Genomic DNA, 22,585 nt, shown 5'->3' with positions numbered 1-22,585 from the left:
TCAATTCAATTCAATTCAATTCAATTTCAATTTATTTGATTTGTTTTGTACATAGTAAGACAGAGTCTTGTGGTAGTACATCTTCTTATAATTCTAGAATACGAGGATGGTATACATAGAAATGCTACTTAGATTTAAAACTTAGAGTAGTAAGTGAGAAGAAGAGAAAGATGGTGGGAATGGGAGAAGGAAAGGGGGATTGAAGGTTAGAAGTAGTTAGAAACTGCAGTTTGAAACAACACCTAGCTTGTTTTATAAGTTGTATTGTAGTTGGTATAGAATTCCATAGTTTTATGGCACCAACAAAGAACATGCTTTCTGATTCCAAGTAAGTGTAAGTCGGAACAATTAGATTCAATGTTCGGGTGCACTGGCATTGTTTAATGTTTTTATACAGGTACAATGGTTTTTGTGTGTATATTAATTTATGCAGGAACAAAAGAGAGCGTATTTTGAGATACGAGTCGAGGTTATGATCGAGTATCTGTTTTGAGTAGATAGATATATGGTCATATTTCCTTTTTTCAAATACGAAACGCGCTGCATTATTTAAAGCGGTTTGCAATTTTTGTTTCGAATTAGTATCAAGCCTGCAATATACTAATTCAGCGTATAATACATGAGGAAGAATGAGTGATCTAACAAGTTTTAATTTAGTTTGCCGTGGCAGTAAGTAGGCAGTACAATATAGCTTTCTAAGAATATTATATACCTTGTTTACAACAAAGTTTACATGGTCAACGCATGATAATCTTGAATTTATTCTGAAACCCAGGTTAGTTACTATGCCATCAAAGTTAATATTTACTTCATTAAATTAGAAATACGAGTGAGGTCTTCATTAAGCCTAGCTATCAAATCTTCAATAAGACCTATTGGCCTTGACAGGTAGATCTGGGTGTCATCAGCATAGAGATGAATCGACGAATTTTGGCAACACTCAACAATATCATTAATGAAAATGCAAAATAAAATTGGACCTAAAATAGAGCCCTGCAGCACACCTGACGTAATTGGTTTTAGACTTGAGTAGTTATCACCACACTTAACTTGTTGTAGCCGATTCGAAAGGTAACATTTTATTAGTTGCAGAGAAAATGCTCCAAACTTATAGTGATAGCACCATTTTTGCAGTAAAATGTTGTGATCAATAGTATCAAATGCTTTTGAAAAATCGAGTAATACTAGCACTGTTAGGTAGTTTTTATCATAAGCAGAGTATCATGAGTACGGGTACAGGCTGTCATACGAGAATTAAAATTTTCAAGGACACGCTTACACACTATCGCATTTAGGTCAGCAATATCCACCCGAATGTTGTCTTTCAGCTTTGGAATCGTTTTTGGCTTTAACAAGTATACTTTAATTTTCAAAAAACACCAATATGGTCTTCTATCCTTGACAAACTCAGTGTCTTGAAATTTTTCGACAACCTTTGAATTGTCGACTTATTGAGGTGATTATTTCCACCAAAAAATTACGAATTTCGCGACGTTGTCCTGAAAGGTCGATCTTTTTCATAATAAGTTTCAATAATTTTAATGCGCTGTTCTATCGTGAAAAATTGTACATCTATCTACTTGGCAAATGTCAAAGATAACATAAAACCAATGAATTATTCACTACTGACAACCAGGCATCACTTTTGAAAGACCTCATGAAAGTCGATTAATTTATGGAAACTTCACACCCTTTTCTTTAATATTTACCCGTGCTGTCAATGCTTTGAAAATTACCTTTGAAAATCCTCATGGTATACTTATATGTTATAAAGGGTGATTTTTTAAGAGCTATAAGAAAGTTTTTCAAAAAAACACATGTAAAATTCAGAAAAATGCATGACATTTTTATTTAAGTCGATAGTACAGTCCATATATTGTAATTTTATGTTTGAAGATTATTTCATGTAAATGTTGGCCAATGTTTTGGCCGGTATCTCACATATAAATGCTTTAATGTTGTCTTCCAATGCGGGGTGTACGAATAAATTGTGTGACCACTGTATATGTACGATTTGTGAACGTTGTTGAGGCGTAAGGCTGTTCTTGGTCCAACTTCAGCAAGGCTGAAATCCACTTTCACGTAGGTTTCATCGTTCAAAATTGTGTAAGTATTTTTTTTGTAGACGATCAGGTATTAGCTGATTTCACCATAAAATGCATAATATTTTCTCCGTTTAAAATTTTAGTGGTTTCGGGAGCATAACGTGATTTCCCTCTCCGTGTAGATTGGGCAGTTTGGTGAACTGTCATGGCCAAATCTGTGGATATATTTCCTAAACACTCCGTGCACTGAAAGGAATTGAGTTAGGCGATAGTTTGTTCGCCCGTGGTTCCTCACCTACGTTGTAAGGGTGGGTATTAGCTCATGGATCCATCTACCCTTAGGTGACCTGTTCCACCGGCCCTGCAAAGGGCGAAGAGTGAAGCGTTTCTTTTTCTGCTATTTCTTTACGCATTTCCCTTTCGTCGAGCTCCGATAGTCTTTTAAATGATCTTTGCATTTCTTTAGCCAAAATGTCAACTGGGTGTAGTCCTGAAACGACGAACGATGAGTTGTTAGAAGCTTTAGAAGCGCTTAGCCAATAAACAGCTATACGTTTTTTTGCGTAGCTATGGATGTTCATTGCATCAGCCCAGATCGGTGCCGCATACAAAGGGGACAGGACTGCACAATAGATGCCTTCTTCCCAGCGCATTCTAAGTGCGTTTTAAAATTTAGACGACTATGTGTTTTGCCACTATTACCATCGCGATATCATCCACGAATCCAATGACTTTCGCTCTGGGAGGCCGATCTGGTCTAAGTATCCCGCCGTACAAAAGGTTTCATAGTAGTGGGCCTAGAACTGATTTTAGGGTGAACGCTGCTGTTACATTGTACTCCTCAATGCCTTTGTTGGTTCTAAGCCTCAGTTTACGGTCCGAAAAGTAGCTCCCAATTATTCCGGTGTTATTCATAACTATGGCACCTTACTTTTATGAGGGGTTCTTTAGCTACCAGGTCGCTGTGTAAAAGCGTTTTTAACGTCAAGACGTACTACAGTGCAGTATTATTTTTTCCCGCCACGCCATCTCTTGTCCTCAAGGGCTTTTGTAGCCAATTCCACCACGCATTTGATTGCATCCACTGTTGAGCGGGATTTCCAGAAGGTACGTGGACAATACCTTTATTTTCTATGAAAGATGATAGCCTGTCGCAGTTAATTCTCTCAAGAACTTTCCATTATATCTAGTAGGTATATCGGTCGGTAAGACATGGGATCAAAGGGCTTTTTGTTTCCTTTGGGTAAAGGCGCAAGGGTTTGCATCTTTCATCTCTTTGGGAAAGTGCCTTCGTAAAACTGTAGACGCCATTTGTGGAAAAACATTAAGTCGCATACCCCAAATAGGGTGAATAGCTCGGCTAAGCACCCAACAAAGGGCTTAAGCGAGAATTATGTATATTTATGTATTAGTCTATCAACTAAGGGTGGCTTCTCATACTTTTATACTATGCACATAGTTTCATATCGTTAACTGATTTTTATCCACTGTGCATCCAATGCTGCCATTCCTTCTTTATCTGTAAACAGGCCTTATCATAGTCTAAACTAGTATAGTCTCCGTGTGCGATGTTATCAGTGCTTTCTTTACCGTTTATCTTTATCTCTTTGCTTTTCCACTAAATAAGCACAAAACGCTTACTAAGTTGCTTAATACGAGATCTTATCCATCAAAACAGATCTTTACAAGACGACGAGCGTTCAGTCGTAGGAAAAATCTCTGCCGTGGCGCATAATCAAGATCAAGCACAGTTAATTTGAGATCCGAACGAAGTGAATAAATACACAGTTACTTGTAGTAACGAGCGAAAGAATTGCAGCAAGAATAAGTAGTTGTTGTGCAGTTGATCGCCGATGAAAGAAAGACAGTAAGGAGATGTAACGAGCAGCTCGTTGATAGTAATAAGTGTGACGAAAAGAAATATCTGTTTATAAAACTTAAGCCTAAGTGACAAAACGAATTTAGTCTTTGTTCGGACATACACATCGAGAGTGGCAAGCAGTCGAGCAGCAGGCAACGAAATACCTAAAGTGGCCTTATAAAGGCAGAGGATAATTTACAAAACTACTTAAAGAACTGTGATTTGCATAACTACAAGTAAACGAGGCTTAAAAAATTGCGGAGAAAGTTTGAGAAAAGTAATAAGAATTAAAAATCGTTAGTTATTAGAGAAATGTGAAACGCGATCAGAATATTTTGAAGTTGTGGAAAATATATTTGTGTTACATATAAACAGGTGTGAGTTCAACATAAAAAAAATTAACGAAAAAATTTCGGTTTGAAAAGTTTGCGCTTAGAAACTAAAAACTATTTTAATCAAAAAAATCAGAAAAAAGTAGAAAATATGTGATATTCTTTCTATTAAAAAGGAAATTTTGCGAATTAAAAATCAATTAATCATAACTGCGCGTTGTCTACCAGCTCATTTTTTCAATGCCAACATCGTTGTCTGCGACCATTTGCTAAACTTTTATTGGATTTAAAGTTTTTTCTTATAAAACTGCTCGTAACTAGCCCACGCAAATTGAAAGCGCAGCTTAAAAGCTAAGGAAACATACATATAAACACCCGCATACATATGCATTTGCTTCAATGAAATTATGAGTATCTAGTGAAAGAATCGAGTAAGCAGAGCAAAGCAAAACGTATTAGCGCAGCTGTGTGACGGCAGAAAGTAGCCGCTTTAGTCGTTGACTTTACATTTTCGTTTGGTGATTTTATTTTTGTTATTCCTTTTTGTGAATGGAATTGAAATAAATCGCTGATTATCTTCTTAAATTGAATTTAATCAAGACGAACGGACGTTTAATTTTAAGTGTTTCATAGCGCGCGCGCGGTTCTACAAAAGTATCCATATATCAACACACATACAAATGTACGTAGATGAACACTCGCAAGTCCATAGGCAAAACAGCGTCGTGGCGACATAACTCATACATGCCAGTGATACCAGTGTATACCTAAATCACATCAACTGTGGAAACATTGTGCATCACATACATACACACACATATATATATATGAATTTACGTGTGCTCCCAAACAAACACATACAGCATTTTTCAACCAATACAATAGTGCAGAAAAATCAACATTGAAAGAGTAGCGCGTGCACAAAGTTCCACTTAGTTGGTCGGTCCGCTTAGAAAGACTAACGTTATGCGTTGACCGGCGCACGAGTGAGTGGGTGAGGCAGTGGACATATATCGCTCCTACACATAAACACAGCACACAGCTTACAACACATAGCAGCATTCAAGCGCACGCTACACTCGTGGCGCCTGCATATTAAATCTAAATCCAAATCTCTGTTTTGCCGACATTTCGTACTGGGACTAAATATTCTCACAACGTTATAGTGTTACATCTAACTCATACGTCTAACTATAAATCCAACGGTACATTATCTCACAACTACCCTCCCACCCAATACGACGGCTCAACTCTATCATCCACCAGCACCAGCATCCAATATCTAGCAGTAGCACTGCGCATTTGCGTTTGTTATATTTATGGTGTTTACATTTTGGTGGCAGCGCAAACATTCAGCTAAATAATTTACTGCACCGCCGACTAAAGAAGCTGCGCGCGCCGCACATCCCGTGCGCTCGGGCGTCGGCTTCAACCAGTTGAAGGTTCAACAACAACGTATCTCTGTGGTAGTGTCACCTTAACTGTAATAATTCTAACACTACCCTCATCGGATAGCAACAACGACTTTGCATTTTTTCAAGCGCAGCTGTAACCATGGCCATAATGGGTGGTGAGGAAACTGCAACTGAAACTGTTGACTTGGCGGAGGTGGAAAAAGTAAAACCGTCGAAATTTGGCGAATTTTGTCGCCGCAATGGCATAAATCCGAATTTGATAATGCTGAAGATAACCCTATTCGTTATGTATGGAGGTGAGTAAGCTTTATGAGTATTCATTTACGTGTGTCCGTGCAAATAAAGGGGTTTCCATTAAGTTGATATGATTTCCTTTGAAAAAAAAATACACTAATCGCTGAGGAAATCCAAATATTTTTTTTTTATCCAAAGTGAAGTAAAATCGATAAAATAAAGTTTTGTAGGCATGTAACTTCTTTCAAATGGCCTTCACGACTCCTATACACGAATCCGATGTACCTAATTTTCTAGTACTTTTTCGATTAAATCGGAGCCATGAGTATATACATACATATATAATAAAGGGTTTGCCAATAACAGGTGTTATTTTGAATAGCCCACTATTTCGGTAGATGTCACTTTTGAAGCTTTCATTTTTTGATATTTGACAAGTAGAAACCACGCAATTAATAAAAATGGAACGATATGCGCTTAAACAATGTATTGAAATTATTAAAATTCACTATAAAAATAGTACAAATTTGGCAGAGACGGTTCGTAAGACTCATTCTTAGGCCATCGTGAAGCACCTTGTCGGACCGCAATACAGAAATTGGTGGGACAAGTTAGTGATGTGAAGAATAAAACCCGTGCACGTCGCTCAAGAACAGCCGAAAATATTGCTGTTATAGCCGAAAGTGTTGAAGAAAACCCAGGTTTGTCCCATCCGCGTCGTTCTTTGGAATTAGGCATTTCACAAACGTCATTACACCGTATTTTGCATAAAGATTTGGGTCTTAAGGCTTATAAAGTCCACTTAACACAAGAACTCAAGAAGGATCGTTGAAATGTATGAAAATGATCTGGAATTCCATCGAAAAATCATCTTGAGTGGCTTCGTCAACAAGCTAAATTGTCGGATCTGTGGCTCAGAAAATCCAAGAAGTATTGTTGAAAAGCCTCTCTATCCACAACTTATGTTATTGTTTGGTGCGGTTTATGGTCCGGCGGAGTCATTGGACCTTACTTTTTCGAAAATGAAGCTGGAGCAGGTACGGTGAATGGATTGCGTTATCGAGAGATGATTAATGATTTTTTGTGGCCGGAATTGGATGGTATTGATCTGGATAACGTTTATTTTCAACAAGACGTGCCACACAAGCAATGAAACCATTCATCTTTTATCAAAATAGCACCTCTTATTGGAAACCCTTTATACATAATTGCCGCCTACACCCTTTATTTAGTGTTTGGCCGAGCTTCTCCTCCTATTAGTGGTGTGCGTGTTCCACAAAGGGCGGAGGGGCCCACAGTTTGATGCCGGCTCTGAATGGCGGATGGTTTTTTATTGAGCAGCTTTTTCATGGCTGAAATACACGCGACCGCTATCAGAAAAAAACTTTTCTATAATTTGATGTTTCATATCCACAATGGGCTGGGGCCTACTTGCATACAAAAAATAATTAAAATATACAATGTGCGATACAATTTTTGGCTTAAAGGATGTGAGTAAATTTAAAACCACAAAATCGTATTTCATTAGGTTTTTAGATGCTGCGAAACTTTTTTTTGTTAAGAATTTGACATGTGGTGGTTTTGATGGCTCGGTTGTCAGGCACACACCGAAATGCAAATATTTTCTCTGCAAATGCTGCCAGACGCAGTAGAGCAGAGTTGAAAGTATTGTGTAAAGTTATTATATAAAAATGCAAACATTTTTTTATTAGTAACATAAAAAAGTATAAGCCTTTTCAACGTCAGAGTGTCACTACGTACATTAGTAAGCAAATACACGGAATATTTCACTGGCCGCTGTATACATACATTGAATATACCACACTACTATTAATTAAAGAATTCGACTATCAAACTTTTAGAGTTTACTTAGAGTTCCAGCTACTAATGAAAAAAAGAAAACAAAAAAAAAAAAATAAATAAATAAATAAATTTAAAAAAATTTTTAACAGAAAAAATTTATTCGAAAAAAAAATTGCATAAACAAATTTTTTAATAAAATTTTTTAATACATTTTTTAATAAATTTTTTTTAAGAAGTATATTTTATCCTAAATAATTAAAAAATAAATTCTAAAATGCTTTAAAAGAAATTTTTTAGAAAATATATTTCATCCTACAATAATGAAAAAAAATAAAGTTGTTAAAAAGATTCGAAGATATTTCACCATAAAACTGTATACCAAAATTTTCAATCTTGAATAAATCTCAAAATTATTAAATTTAAAAAGAAAAATTTCTATTTACTTCTTATTATATTCAATTTTACAAATAAAGGATTTTATAGAAAACTTTATGACAATGTCTAAAATACTTGGAACCCTTTTCGTGGAATCGCTCCAAGCTTTATACAGTTTTGACAAGAAATTTCCCACAAATATTCCCGGGAGAAACGGATCTGAAATCAGAAAACGCAGCTAATTTCATAGATTTCTTTACGCTTAACGACAAGAGAGAGGCAAGAGAGTGAAATCATACCAATTATTTCTCACTAAATACAAATCTTCATCTACCTGGACACTGCGGTTTATTTTAGGCTGAATCAACAGTAAAATATGACGCCGGCTTTAAAAAGCCGTCTACGGGTCGCTGATCACAGTGATTTTCGGAGAAACTGTCCCACTAGTTTCATAAGTTAGTTGGATAGGCTATGGTGGCTGCCACTCCAAATGAAGGTGCAGAGGAGCACACTTAGGGCTGGAGGTGCATTGTAATATATCTTATCTGAATTGAAGTTTCTCTTTCTAATTTCTAAAATGCCAGCCACTTCATTTCTTTAATAAAAGACGAAACATTGTGGATGCCTGAGGATTCTAAGTCTGCCATTTAAAGTAAAAGTAAGAGATTCCACAGCGATTCCGCGTTTTGGCAACAGTGGGACAGTGGCAGAGGAAAAGTTCAATGCTCTCCATCTCCTTCTAGTTTTTGCAGCTGCGATAGAAGTCATACATTGTCGATGTATTATAATTAGGCAGTGTCTGGCGATGTTAGCAAATCCTGTACTATTGGAAGGCCGATCTAGGTCGTTCAGTCACCTACTTCTGCACTCATTCCTTTTAAGTCAGACCTGCCTTGTTACCTCCAAAGAGGGCTCAAGTGGTTCATCTCCTGTTGGCTTGCGTGATGAAGATCGACCTTATTAAAAGCTTGTTTGCGAATAAAAGGATACTCATATAGTGGGAAGACTAATTTGAGATCAGTTCCCCTCCTAGCCAGCTCATCCGCGGTGCTATTTCCAGGAATGTCTCTGTGTCCGTGGATTCAGACAACGTTCGTGGTGCACCGCTTAGCCAGCTCATTTATAACGGCTTTAAGATCGATTGTTACTTGAGATTAAGTATTATTGTATTATCCTTTGTGCTGCGAAAGATGAATCCCTGACCCACAACGCAGATTTTTTTTATAGGTAGTAACTCATCTTGAAGGACGCTGTAGTTGCTTGGTAGCCGTAGACCTAGGTTTAGTTGCTTCTTTTCTTAGTGGATGCTACTCTCAATTCTATTATTTAGTCATGAGCTTTCAATGAAGGTAAAGGTTCTTGACGTTATCTCATTCACACCTTTCATTCATGTGGGAAAATCGTTTTTAAAATAGAATTGTGGAATAGTACATTTTAGCTCCCTAAGTGTTTCTTAATAGTTTTGAGAATTTCCGAGTGCTAAAATCTCATCTGACCTTGATATGATATTCAGCCCTACAAAAACAATATAATCAGTTCAAATTAGTGGAGCATAGAGAGCGGCATGGGTTGTGGCAATTAGCGGAATGATAACCCAGTATCTACTGTGAGATTTCGAGAACTGGGCTTATGCAAGGAAAGGATGTTGGTGGTATGCTTAGAGTGTCTGCCTCCACCATCTTTAGCTAACAGAAATACCAAACTCATTTGAACTGAATATAAGCTTAAAAGAGCAATCGAAGTCAAGATTTACGTTGGGAGGTGCACCGATATTCTCATTGGACACTGCCTCTTTAGAACCTACGTGTACAATTAGCTTCCAATGGTCATTACAAATACGATGATTATGAATAGTAAAGCTCAAGGGTAGCTGGGCTTGGGCACATCTAGTGTTGTCATCTGACGTTGCTATGGAAAAGTTTGGCATATTTTATCAATAACCTGCTCAGAACATTTTGATGTGGGAGTCATATTAGTGTTGTTTATAGTGACTTTAAAAACTCAAAAAAGGAATTAAACCGTGAACATTTTCATGCGATAGTAGGCGATAGTAGGCGAAAGTTGTGACGTAGATTAATAAGACAAGACACAGTGCAGCCGATTCCCAAAAAGCTGGCGAAAAGTCGAAAAAAAAAGTTTTTTTGTCTTTGGGTTGGCTACAGTAATGCCTTGAGTAGTGAAAACCGTTTATAGTAACGTCCTGTACCCTAAGTATCCTCTGTATTTTCAGTCGCAACGTGGCCTTCGTTTGAGCATCGTATTGCTGTCGATGAATAGTGAAAGTTGTACACATTTGAAAGATTTTGTAATGGAGTAAATTGAACAAAACCAAATGGAATCATCTTCGGAAGGTTAGTAAAATACGAGAAATCTTTAGTACATATCAATACCTCGACACAAAATTTTTAGCTGCAGCAATACGTAGATATATTTTTTGCAATTTTTTTTATAAAATTTTAGTTTTCAAACTGTATAGTAATACAACGCCGTCATATGCTGCTTTGAAACCTATTAAAGGTTACTCAAAAAAGTAATGATTACTGAATAAAATAAGATTCAGCTGCTACCACTTGCAACCTTGGCTTTTATGCTATTTTTTGTGCACAAGCGCATCTTGATTATGTTCTAGAATATACGCTATTTCACGTGAGGGGGTGCCCAATAGGGGTGGAAGGGGGTGGATTTTCAAAATTTTAAGATCAAATTCGTAATCAGCGACCCCGACAACCCCCGAGTAAGAAATTTTGAATCAATTACTTAATTTTTTGAGTTTTGGCCAGCTTTTCGGGAATCGGCCGCACTGTGTGTCATACAGCGTGATATTGAGGCACTATTGGGCATGACGAGCATCACTAAGATTTTGCATAATCACCTTGTGATAAAAAGGTGTGTTCGCGTTGGCGGCAGAACCAAGTGCTTCGAAAATTAGTTTAAACGAATGCAAAAGTGTAACCATCATGGGGAATACTTCGAAAAACAATAAAATAGTTTCTAATCACCAACGTTTATTTTCGCATTGTTAGGCTAAAAATATAACCTTCGTAGTTAGGGAGCGAAAAAAACACAAATGAAAGAATAAAAGCAAAATATAGAGAATCTAATATTTAGCTGTAGGAGCAAAGTTGCTAAGGTTGTGCACAATACTGTATGAGTGTTATGCGCATAAACAAAAACAAAAAACAAAACAAAAAAAAACCAGCCATTCTTAAGCAAGTGACTCACATTAATTAGTTAATACCAGTTAAGCTATGAGCTTAATTGTGATAAAAGTTAATTTGTTAATTAATATTTATTAAATTGTGACATTGGAACTTACAACAATTACTAAATTTGCTACACTAGTATGCGGCGTGAGTAAGTGATATTTTTACACACCCACGTATGCCCATAATCCTCTTCCACATGGGACATCCACACATGCAAAGCAGCACTTGTGCAAAGCTTACATTTTCTCATAACCCTCACACAGAATTCCTTAATAAATATTTAAATCGTAATTTTTTTTCTAATTTAGTAAGTCGGATTATGTGTTGAAGTGATAAAAGTTAATTTGTAAAGCAACACAAAGCTGGCAGAGTATTTAATTTATGCTTTTGTTTTGTAAAATAAAGAAAGTGCGTAAAGGGAAGCGAAAGAGAGATAAGTAAATTGCGGAAAAAGTGAAAATTGAAATTTGACCCTCATCGGTGACTTAGATAAGTACGTACATATGTCTGTAAGTATAATACGTACGCATAGGTATTGGTGCTACCCAGTAATATTTTTGTAGTTAAATGTATTAGTTGTAAACAACCTCACAACTAGTATGCACCGCAGATCCAACTAGTAAGAACTGCCGTTCTTCCACACAACTAACTGGATTTTTTTACGTGATGATGTCCTATGAGCGCTTTGCTAAGATGCAGAGGGTACGTTTTGGCACCTACCAAAAATGGACGATTAGACTTCGATTCCGAAAATATCTTCAACTCTTATGTCATGGTCAGCAGAAAACGCAAAAGAAAGAAGAAAAAACAATAAATAAATAAATAAAATAAATATAAAAACAAAAAAAGGAAAATTGAGGGATTGATGATATTCAAGAAGCCCCAGGATGCATAAATATTAAAAGGAGGGATGTAATGAGCCGAGGCGTATAGAGAGATATTGTAAAGCAAGCATTAGTTCACTTCGGGCTGTTTGATGGTATGATGAAGGATGTCTTTTTAGATGTCAATTAAGAGATTTCGATCAGAAATATACCAGTCTCATAATAAAAAATAAATAAATAATTGGCGCGTACACTTCTGTTAGGTGTTTGGCCGAGCTCCTCCTCCTATTTGTGGTGTGCGTCTTGATGTTGTTCCACAAATGGAGGGACCTACAGTTTCAAGCCGATTCCGAACGGCAGATATTTTTATGAGGAGCTTTTTCATGGCAGAAATACACTCGGAGGTTTGCCATTGCCTGCCGAGGGGCGACCGCTATTAGAAAAATGTTTTTATTAATTTTGCTTTCACCGAGATTCGAACTAACGACCTCTCTGTGAATTCCGAATGGTAATCACGCACCAACCCATTCGGCTACGGCGGTCGCCAGTCTCATACTAGTTCAAAATATACGAAAAAAATTCTAGTCCAATTATGGACCAAAATCAGTAGTTTGAGATTAAAAAATTGAGACAAAAAATATTAAAACCTGTATGAGTTATCCTGCAGACCGTGACGGAAAAAGTAGTTTCGAGAAAAACAAGTTTAAACTTTCTGCCTCAAACGAACGACAGCTGCCTGTGCACATTAAACTCTCGTCGAGCAGTTACATTCTCTATCATAACTATAAAGAATAATAATCTGTTAAAAAATCGATTTTTTGAAAATTCTGGACGTTTGTAACCTCTTAGCAATCGATGTATTGCCATTTTTAGGCCACTATTGATGCCATATGGTAAGATTTCTTGGAAAAAGTATATATCAGGCTCATTTAAAAAATAAGTGCCATGCAATTATTTACCAAATTATAAAAAAAAATTCATTCCAACAATATTTTTGTTTTGCGTTATCATTTTAAGTTCTCAAACTCTTAAAAAAAGTTAAAAATAAGGCAAATTTTGAAGTACTGTTAGAGAATTTTCAAGATAGGTTATCTCAAAAATATGGCGAAATGAGGGACGGAAGTTCAATTATAAAAGCACTTGCTTCAAAAAAGTTCAAAATCCAAGCACAGCGTAATTTACGCCAGAATTAATGATTTCCATAAAGCAGATGAGCCGCCAGCCAACATCCAAACGTTCAAAGCAGTAATTTTTATTAAAATCTGGTAGACTAGAAAAGGTCACTGCACGTTCAGGAAACTGAAATGTACACTGAATTTCATAGCGATTTCATTTCATTTTCATTCGTACCGAAAATTGTACTTACTTTGCAGCCGCTTGCCTCAAACAGTACAGCTGGGTACTTTGAAAGCATTGACGCAGGGGCAGGGTTTTCGCCAGACCACACTTTATTTTCTAATAAATTTTGCGAAGTCTAGATATATTTGTAGCTATTTTTGCTACTAAAGAAATTAATAAATCAAATCATCTCGTGTATTTGTAAGCACAAAGATACATATGCGAGTGTACTCACACCACTAGCGAACCGAGACTCAAATAGGCTTGTGATTAGGGAGTATAACTGTTGCATGAGCACTATACCTTTTGTGGTGAAAGCAATTACTTTTGGTCGGTGACTTAACACTCGCTCTCTTTAATTAATGCCCGCTGTGAAAGCTGTTAGTTGCTATTTACACTGATTTTTTCCTTTGAGTTTTATAAGTAAATTTAATTTTAATGTACGTGTGTGTATCTCTGTATATATTATCTATATATATTATATATCTAAGTATATACATTTGTACGTGTGTGTGAATGTATCACTGCTTAACTAATTGATAATTTCCGAAGTATAAATACAAGAAATGAGGCATGCAGAGTGATGCTCGAGTGAGAAAAGGCAAAAATCACCGGGTAGAGAGCAAAAAGTGATGAGCAAATGAAAAGCCTAATGCGAGCGGCTGCTAATTCTGAGCAATTTTCTACAAAAACTATTAAAGAAGTGGGGTATTTGAAATATGTATGTACGTATGCACCTAGGTGTAGGTATGCAACTAATTCAGAGTCACCAGCACATGCGCAATTTGTATGTTAATAGCTGTATGGGTTTCTACACACAAATGCAACTATAAAAAAAGTTGTGTATGTATCTATGTGTGACTGTACGTGAATACCTATTAGTGCACAAGCACTTGGTTGTGAGAAAAAATGGCAGCCAAGTGAAAAAGTGACTGCTGCTAATTGGCTGCTTTGTTTTTGCACAAATCGGTAAATTCTACATTCACACACGCTGGCAGTTAAAGCGAGCAAAAGCTTAGATTAAACGAATTTTTCAATGTTAGATACATGATAAGTTATTTCATGCAGCAATGCCAGTGACGACCGTGACGCAAGTGCTGTAGTGCCTTACTTTGCTTTAATTTGATGTGTGAGGCGTACGGGGCGTATGAGTGCGCTCCAAAGTGCTGCGGCAGAACATGAAAGAAAAAGTATGCGTATAAACTATTATGCATGCGTACATTTTTGTGGGTATCTGAATTAAAAATCGAAAATGAAATTGATGAAATTTTAGAAATTGTTTTGTTTCGGATTGTTTTTTTATTTGGAATGGAATAGAGTGGAATTGTGGATGGCCGGAATTTTGCAAGCACTAAGGCAATATTTCCGAAACAAAATTGGTGCGTGACTACCATTCGGAATTCAGAGAAAATGTAGGTTCGAATCTCCGTGAAACACCAAAATGAAAAATGATTGCCAATAGCGGTCGGCCCTCGGCAGGCAATGGCAAACCTCCGAGTGTGTTTCTGCTATGTAAAAGCTCCTCATAAAAAAAATATCTGCCTTTCGGAGTCGGCTTGAAACCGTAGGTCCCTGCAATTGTGGAAAAACATCAAGAAGAACGCCACAAATAGGAGGAGGAGGTCGGCCAAACACCCAAAAAGGGTGTACGCGCCTATTATATATGTAGGTATAAGGCAATATTTCCTATTATACTTAAAACCTAGAGAAAAAATCTAGGTTGGGTCGGGATTTGTTTCTCGGGTGCATATTTTCCAGAACTTTTAAAAATCGCAGCAGTTTGTTGAGGGGAATAGAATACATCTGATCTAAAAATGTACTACAGAAGTCTGGCAAAAGTCGGACAGCTCCAAGGAAAATGATCTTTTTTATCTTTATCCTCCAAACAGAATATCTACATTACATCGTTAATGATGCCAATGATGACCACATGCCATCCACATGGATTCTGTCCCGTGCTCACGCCCATCAGAAGTCATAGTTCACACCTTTTCTGTCTGCGAAAAATTTTCTAATCACCCAAAGAGGCATTTTCAGGAAACGCTTGCTTGTTTTGTAGCTGTCAGCACTACAGACACATCGAAGAACGAAGAAATTCATAAGCCATTTAATTGCCTTGATCCCAGAGTGTTCTAGCAGAAATCCTAGCTCAAGTTCATTCCGCATTTGAATGAAGTTTAGCCTCAAGTGACATTACTGGACTTTTTTTCTAGAGATGTGAGCAGTTTCTAGGGCCCTGTTTTCTACTGCTGTTAAGGCAAAGTATTTTATTATAACGAAATTTTTATATAAAAAATAAAAATAAAAAAAATTTCCATTCGCCCTTAACAAATCGTGCAAAACACGTCGATTTTTGAGACTTAATGATTAATGTACCGATTAGTGGAATGATTAATATAATTATTAAAAAAATCATTAATGTAATGATTAATGATTAATGATTAATGCAATGACTTACCTTGTGTTTTGTTTATTGCTATGGAGAAAGACGACCGCGCAAAATGTAAGTGCGCGAAATTAAATGGAATATTGCTGAGGATCATCGCAAGTGCAATTTTTATAAATGGCTTCTCTGACTGTGGCCCCATTGAAAGGGTCCAAATGTACTTGGAAACCATCCCTGGTATATCTGCGTATACTACACCCAAATTTCACAAAATCGCTTCAGTGATTTCGGAGTCCATAGAAAATACATCCGCAAACAAACAGAAGTCATTTTAAAATTATTTAATAAAGTACACAATTTTATTTCAAAAGAAATAAGGATTTTCATTTTGAAGCTTCTTTTGAAAACCACCAAACTCTGCATTGTATTTGTAGGAGGTCAGGCAAGCGTAAGAGCGATTCAACGCTCAAGTGAGTGATGTTTGATATAATTGAAAAGTTTGTGAAGGCTTAACGATCTTCCATGCACTTTCATCACATCAGTTCTTGCAGAAATTAATGAAAGTTATGCTCAGCCTTCTGATCCAGTAAGAACTGCAAACAGCATCCGAATGTTAAGCTTGGGTTTCGCAGATATATCTTATTACAAGTTCTTTTAAAGTTATCTTCAAGCCACATGAGTTTGAAACTATGACACCGCACAGTGTAACGAAGCGAGCAAATGTGTTTAAAATTTGTTTGTTAAAATTAAGGTAAGATTTTCACTAATGTAAACAACAAATACTCTAACCAAACAAAAAATATTTTTTTTCGGTAATCATATGTGGGTTTATCGAAGTTTTTTTTTTGCTGAAGCCTTAAAAAATATTATATTAACTAACCTTTTTGGGGGACATTTTTTATATGCAAAAAAAACAAAGAAAAAAATATATTTCTGACAAAACAAAGCAAAAACACAGCTTACGATCTGGCTGACACTGATTTACGTTGTGATGCATTCCAAAAGATTCATAACTATTTTTTAATTACGCCATCCAATACAGAGAAATCATAAAATTGAAAAGTCGAGAAAATGAGCTTTAAAGTTTTCGGTCGCATCGCAACTACTTGACGCTCATCTGCTTTTCGCTGAGAATCAGCGCCAAAATACGCGCCTATATATAGCTATAAAATAAAACGGGTAAAAATTTCCATTATTTAAGGGCTCATAATTTCCATTAAAAATACAGCACTTACCAATTATATGTGAAAAATGGCATCATTTAAAAGTCCACAACAGTCGATTCATGAATGTGTAAATGTTGAGAACGTCGAGATATCAATGTTTAAGTTTATTTAGCAACACTTTGCGCTGCAGCAGCAATACTTTCAACAGAACGTCAAGTTTTTGGTATGCCAGTTCATTTTCAGTCCTCGATAGAATCGGTTTCTTGACATTTTTTAACCAACCTTTGAATTGTCAACTCATTCAGACAGTCATTTCCACCTAAAAAATAATGGATGTTGCGTTATGTTGTTTTTAAAGATCGACCATTTTTGTAATAAGTTTCAATAATTTTAACACTGTCCAACGTTGTATATTCGACAAATATGATATTTAAACAGTAACTGTCTAAGAATTATTCACTATTGAAAATTGATAACTTTGAGGCATTCAAATTATACATTTCTGGGGTAGAAGTATTTTTAAGTCATTAAGACGCAATTGAATAGTTTATTTTCTCATCTCTGAACCAATGGAAGGCTTATCAACATTTCTTTGTATACAAATTATGGATCTGACTTTCCAAATTAGCGGTATGAAGTTTAGAAAACTCTGTTAAAATGATTTTGGCCTGCTATATTTTCGAATGAAGTTTAAGAATTCATTATACTTCCAATTTAATTTAAAGTTTATTTAAACTATTTTTTGTATATGAGAATGGCAAACTGTGTTGATTTTTTTGTTAAGAAAAACATTTTTCTAATAGCGGTCGCCCCTTGGCAAGCAATGGCAAACATTCTATATTCTGCCATGAAAAAGCTCCTCATAAAAATATCTGCCCGTTCGGAGTCGGCGTGAAACTGTAGGTCCCTTAATTTTGTAGAACAACATCAAAACGCACACCACAAATAGGAGGAGGAGCTCGGCTAAACACGCGAAAAAGGTGTACACGCCATATATAAGTTTAACGCAAGAATAACGCTTCCAAATTGTGGAAACTTACTTGGAAAAAATAAATCTCTTCGGAATGAAGATGCTAAAGCAGACGTCGAAATGTCGATTGATCTTTTTGATCATTGCCATTCGACTACGTGTAAAATTTTACGCAAGGATCTTGGCTTACGTGCCTATGAATATAGCTCGTGCAAGAATTGAAGCCAAACTATCACCTTTTTGCGTTGCATTTTTACTGATTGGGCTTTTTTAGATTTATAATTCGGATTAATGGGAAAAAGTAGTCAAAAATCAAACCATGTAACTCGTAGTCGCGGCGGACATATGCCATCCATCATATTCAAAAAATAAATTAGATGAAATTATCTGCTAGATTATAAAAAATCTCATTCCAACAATATTTCTGTTTTGTTTTATCATTTCAAGGAGAAAAATGTATGGTTGTCTTCCACGCCTATATCTAGAATACAAATTTTGGGTATTATGTTAAATAATTAGAAATCCACTGAAAACTAAGCGCCCAGTTCTAAATTAACACTAATAAAGTTAAGAAAATACTTTCTATATCATTTCTTAAAATTTGTCTTTAAATTAGTTCATAAAATGCAAAGACAAAAAAAAAACGAAAACGCACATACTTTCATTTCGTGGAAATCCTACTCGTGATTTGCACAACACTGTACTTTCATATACTAATTTTTCCTGCAATTATAACTGGGTACAATAATTACCTTAGTGAGCTGGGCAGTACCATATTTTCATACAGATATACTAAATATTAAGATATATGATCTTATCAGCCTTTCTTCCAAAATAAACTAAACAAATCTGCACGTCTACGTCAGCGATTTTATGGCTCAGCGAAAATATATGTATTTGCCTTGCCTTAAAATAAGTTATGGAATAATTTCGACTACCTTTTGCTTTCTGTTTTAACTGCTTATCTGCATAAAAATTAACTTGGTTGTTGTTTACTGACGTATTGACTGAACCTGTAGTAGCTTTTGGCGAGATTTTGCTGGCGCTTGTTCGACATGTTTTTTTTTTGGCCATCAACTGGCATTTAAACCTTATAATTATACAGATTTAGACTGAGTGTCTGATTAAGGTGCGTGTGAGCTTTGCTGACTTGTACTCGTAAATAAGGAAGTAAAGCTTTTTATTGAATGGTTGTTTTTAAAAGGGAAAATTCTTAAATAAATATTTGCTCCAAGCTAAAACGTGCACGGTCGTCAGAGCAATGTGATGTGAAACGTAATTTTAGCACGTAATTTAGTTGAATATCGCGTCTGTTGACAATTACCGATTTTTAATTCGTTTTCTTAATTACTGGGAGATTGAAGCGTTTCTCCCTTTTTTATTCAGATGTCCACATGTATAGCACTTGCGGTTGCATTAAGGAATCACTTCTTTTTTTTGTTGAATTTTATTTCGTTATACAAATTGATGGGCCATGGCAGGTGTGTTTATAACATTTTTTTACATTTATTGTCTCTAGCGCCATGTGAATTAAATGTGTGGAGCAGCTATGTGGAGCCTGCATAAATAGACAATCCATGCTGAAATGCCATATACTCGTATGCATGCCTGTGTTTGTACATTTGTGTAAAAAGTAACCACTTAAACGTTGTCGAGTAACTGCTTTTACATGGGAGACAATTAATGAAAAATTCTAGGTCTAGTTAATTTTTATCTGTCATGTATTTTTTTTTTTAACTTCTAAGAAAAAGTCTAAACGCTTAACTATTTGATTTTTTTATACAAAGGTTTTTTTGTTTTTAATTAACGATTCTTATTCATTTTTAGAAGGTTGGGGAATAATAATCCATTATTTTTGCATAAAATTCAAAACTTTATTTAAGATGTTTCGGATTGTCCGATTCGGGTCATATACGCACCGGTTTGTTATATAATTTCTTGCGATTTAAAAGCAGCTTTATAATGCCTCTTTCATAGAAGTCTCAGTTCTTATTGACGCAAAACTCTAGTAATTGGTTTTCACAATTTTCTCTTAATACCAATTTCTTATCACTCAGGAAGTTTTGCTATAAGTGGAAAAGTTGGTAATCGCTTGGTGCCAGGTCCGGACTATAAGGTGTATGCATTAAAACTTTCTAACCAAGTTCACTGAGTTTTTGGCGAGTCACTACAGACGTGTGTGACCTTGCGTTGTCCTGATGAAACTCAACACTTCTTCTGTTGGCCAATTCTAGTAATTTCTGGCCAATCGCTAGCTTCAAACGGTCCAGTTAATGACAGTTGAAATCTGAATTTGGTGTTTGGTCATACGGAAGCAACTCATAATAAATGATTCCTTTCACGTCCCACCCAATACACAGTAGAACCTTCCTTTCCGTTAGCTCTGGTTTGGATCGATCACTGCAGCCATCTAGATTTTTTTTCCCCGAAGTAGTATATAAAATTATAAAGGGTGTATTTTTTAGAGGTTAGGTTTTCAAGTTGGCACTACTTTTTTCATAGATGGTCTTTTTGACAGCTGTCACCTGATTTATGTTCAGTTTGTTTTGCCATTTCATAATGAATAGACTTACACCTGAACAACGTTTGCAAATCGTGCAAATTTATTACGAAAATAATGGTTCGGTTCGCGCGACGCATCACAAGAAAATTTTGTTCAGCGATGAAGCTCACTTTTGGTTGAATGGGTATGTCAATAAGCAAAATTGTCGCATTTGGAGTGAACATAATCCACAAGCCATTTCTGAGACGCCGTTACATCCTCAAAAAATCACTGTTTGGTGTGCTCTATGGGCAGAGGGAATCATTGGTCCATATTTCTTTAAAAATGAAGCCGGCCATAATGTTACAGTCAATGGAGAGCGCTATAGAGCCATGATTAATGACTTTTTCGTGCCTGAATTGGACGATGTTGATGTGGACGACCTTTGGTTCCAACAAGACGGCGCTACATGCCATACAGCCAACGCAACAATCGATTTATTGAAGGAAAATTTTGGTGAGCGCATTATCTCGCGCCGTGGACCTGTGGCGTGGCCTCTACGCAGATAAGCCCGAGACGATTGACGTCTTGGAAGATAATATTCGGCGCGTTATTGCTGACATACGGCCCCAATTGCTGCAAAAAGTGGTCGAAAATTGGGCCTCTCGGCTGGAATTTATTCGAGCCAGCCGCGGCGGCCACTTGCCCGAAATCATTTTTAAAACATAATGGCAAACCCTTATCTTTATAATAAAGCTAAATTCTTGGCCATAACATTAAATTATATACGTTTTATTTCATCTTGAAAACCTAACCTCTAAAAAAACACCCTTTACTAATAAGTAATTTTTATTTAATATCTTAACTCGTTTTAAGAAGTACTTAACATTATAATCGCATTTCGCTCTCCATAAGGCCTGCTACCGTTATGCGTTTTAAACGTCTACGAGAAGAATTCAGCCGAAGTATGATTTTTTAGTCGCTGTTTGTGAGCTATGGCAAGTCGCTTCGTTACTTCAGCCAGAGTTGGTATGCCAAGATTACGATCGAGGTCACTATTCTTTATATTCTATGGCACGCTTACTATGCTTCATACGATTTTGTTTTGCAGACGTTGGATAGAGTGGAAGTACTTTTGGCTAGCGTACCCTCGAAATTGTATACCATAAGTCCAAGTCCGGTATTAGTGTTTATTTGTAAATAAGTAATTTGTTGCGAATTAAGCGCCTGACAATAAGGTAATATAGCTTATTTAATTTCAAATCGAGTTCTTCTCGTTTTTTAGTTGCAAAGTTGTTTGGTAGCCAAATACAAAATAGGAAATCGTATAGGAATTCCATAGAATCGCTTTGTTCTATACAGCTAATTGGGTTTTTGACTTTGACAATTCCTTAAAAATTAACAAAATTGCGAACGATATTGGAGTTTTTGCAAACGAGAGCAAAACCAAATATTTGTCGAAGTCGCGCCAGCTTACGCAGGGGCCAAATATTCAAGTGGGAGCCTATACTTTAGATATCTGAGAGTTGTGTTCATATGTAGCGCTAATTCAACAGTCGGGAATTGCATCAACATCGCCAATAAAGCGTATTATACTCACTTTAGTTTGTTAAAGTCCCGGTTCTAGTTAAAACTACAAAGTGGGCTCTGTATAAAATCCTTATCCGTCCAATTTTTTGGATGTGAAGTGTGGATTCTTAAGTTTGTGGACTATAGATTGCTAACCCGAAGAGAAAAATTAGGCTCAATAAGAATGGATGACGGTACCTATAGAATACGGTCTAACTCGGCACTAAACGATCTTACTCAGAACGCGACAGCTGTAGAATTCGTTAAAGCACAGCTTTTAAGATGGTCACGTTACCCGTATGCCTGCTGGCTGTACCGTGCAGGAAGCCAAGTTTTTTTTTATAAATTACAATCTCTAAATATTAACAATAAGTAATTGGTGTTAGGGTTTGGTTGTCTTTGGTAGCATTTCGAGCAAGATGATTGGTGGGTGTTTTGCGCTTTAGTCTTCTTGATTGAAGTTCCATTCCCGGTATCAGTCTCATTTCATCGTTTTTGTGCAGTAGTAGTCGCAAGATATGCTTACTGCTGCTTTTTTTACTGTTTCAGTGACAGTGTCTATGCCGAGGTCACGGTGAA

At 36.3% G+C, this 22,585-nt stretch overlaps 1 protein-coding gene across 2 annotated transcripts in view; it reads left to right on the top strand.

Annotated features, from left to right (window-relative positions):
- Positions 1-5,504: 5,504 nt before the first annotated feature.
- LOC129247702 (uncharacterized) overlaps positions 5,505-22,585 on the top strand; it is a 117,289-nt gene continuing 100,208 nt past the window's right edge. For both annotated transcript variants that reach the window (XM_054886954.1, XM_054886953.1), the window contains exon 1: positions 5,505-5,949. In XM_054886954.1, coding sequence (XP_054742929.1) covers positions 5,793-5,949 — 157 coding nt within the window. In that variant the 5' untranslated portion in view covers positions 5,505-5,792. The remainder of the gene's footprint in view (positions 5,950-22,585) is intronic.

The sequence above is a fragment of the Anastrepha obliqua genome, chromosome 5 (assembly GCF_027943255.1).
Source record: "Anastrepha obliqua isolate idAnaObli1 chromosome 5, idAnaObli1_1.0, whole genome shotgun sequence".
Taxonomy (NCBI): domain Eukaryota; kingdom Metazoa; phylum Arthropoda; class Insecta; order Diptera; family Tephritidae; genus Anastrepha; species Anastrepha obliqua.
Note: the sequence above shows the minus strand (reverse complement) of the source record. Positions and strands in the feature narration are given on the sequence as shown.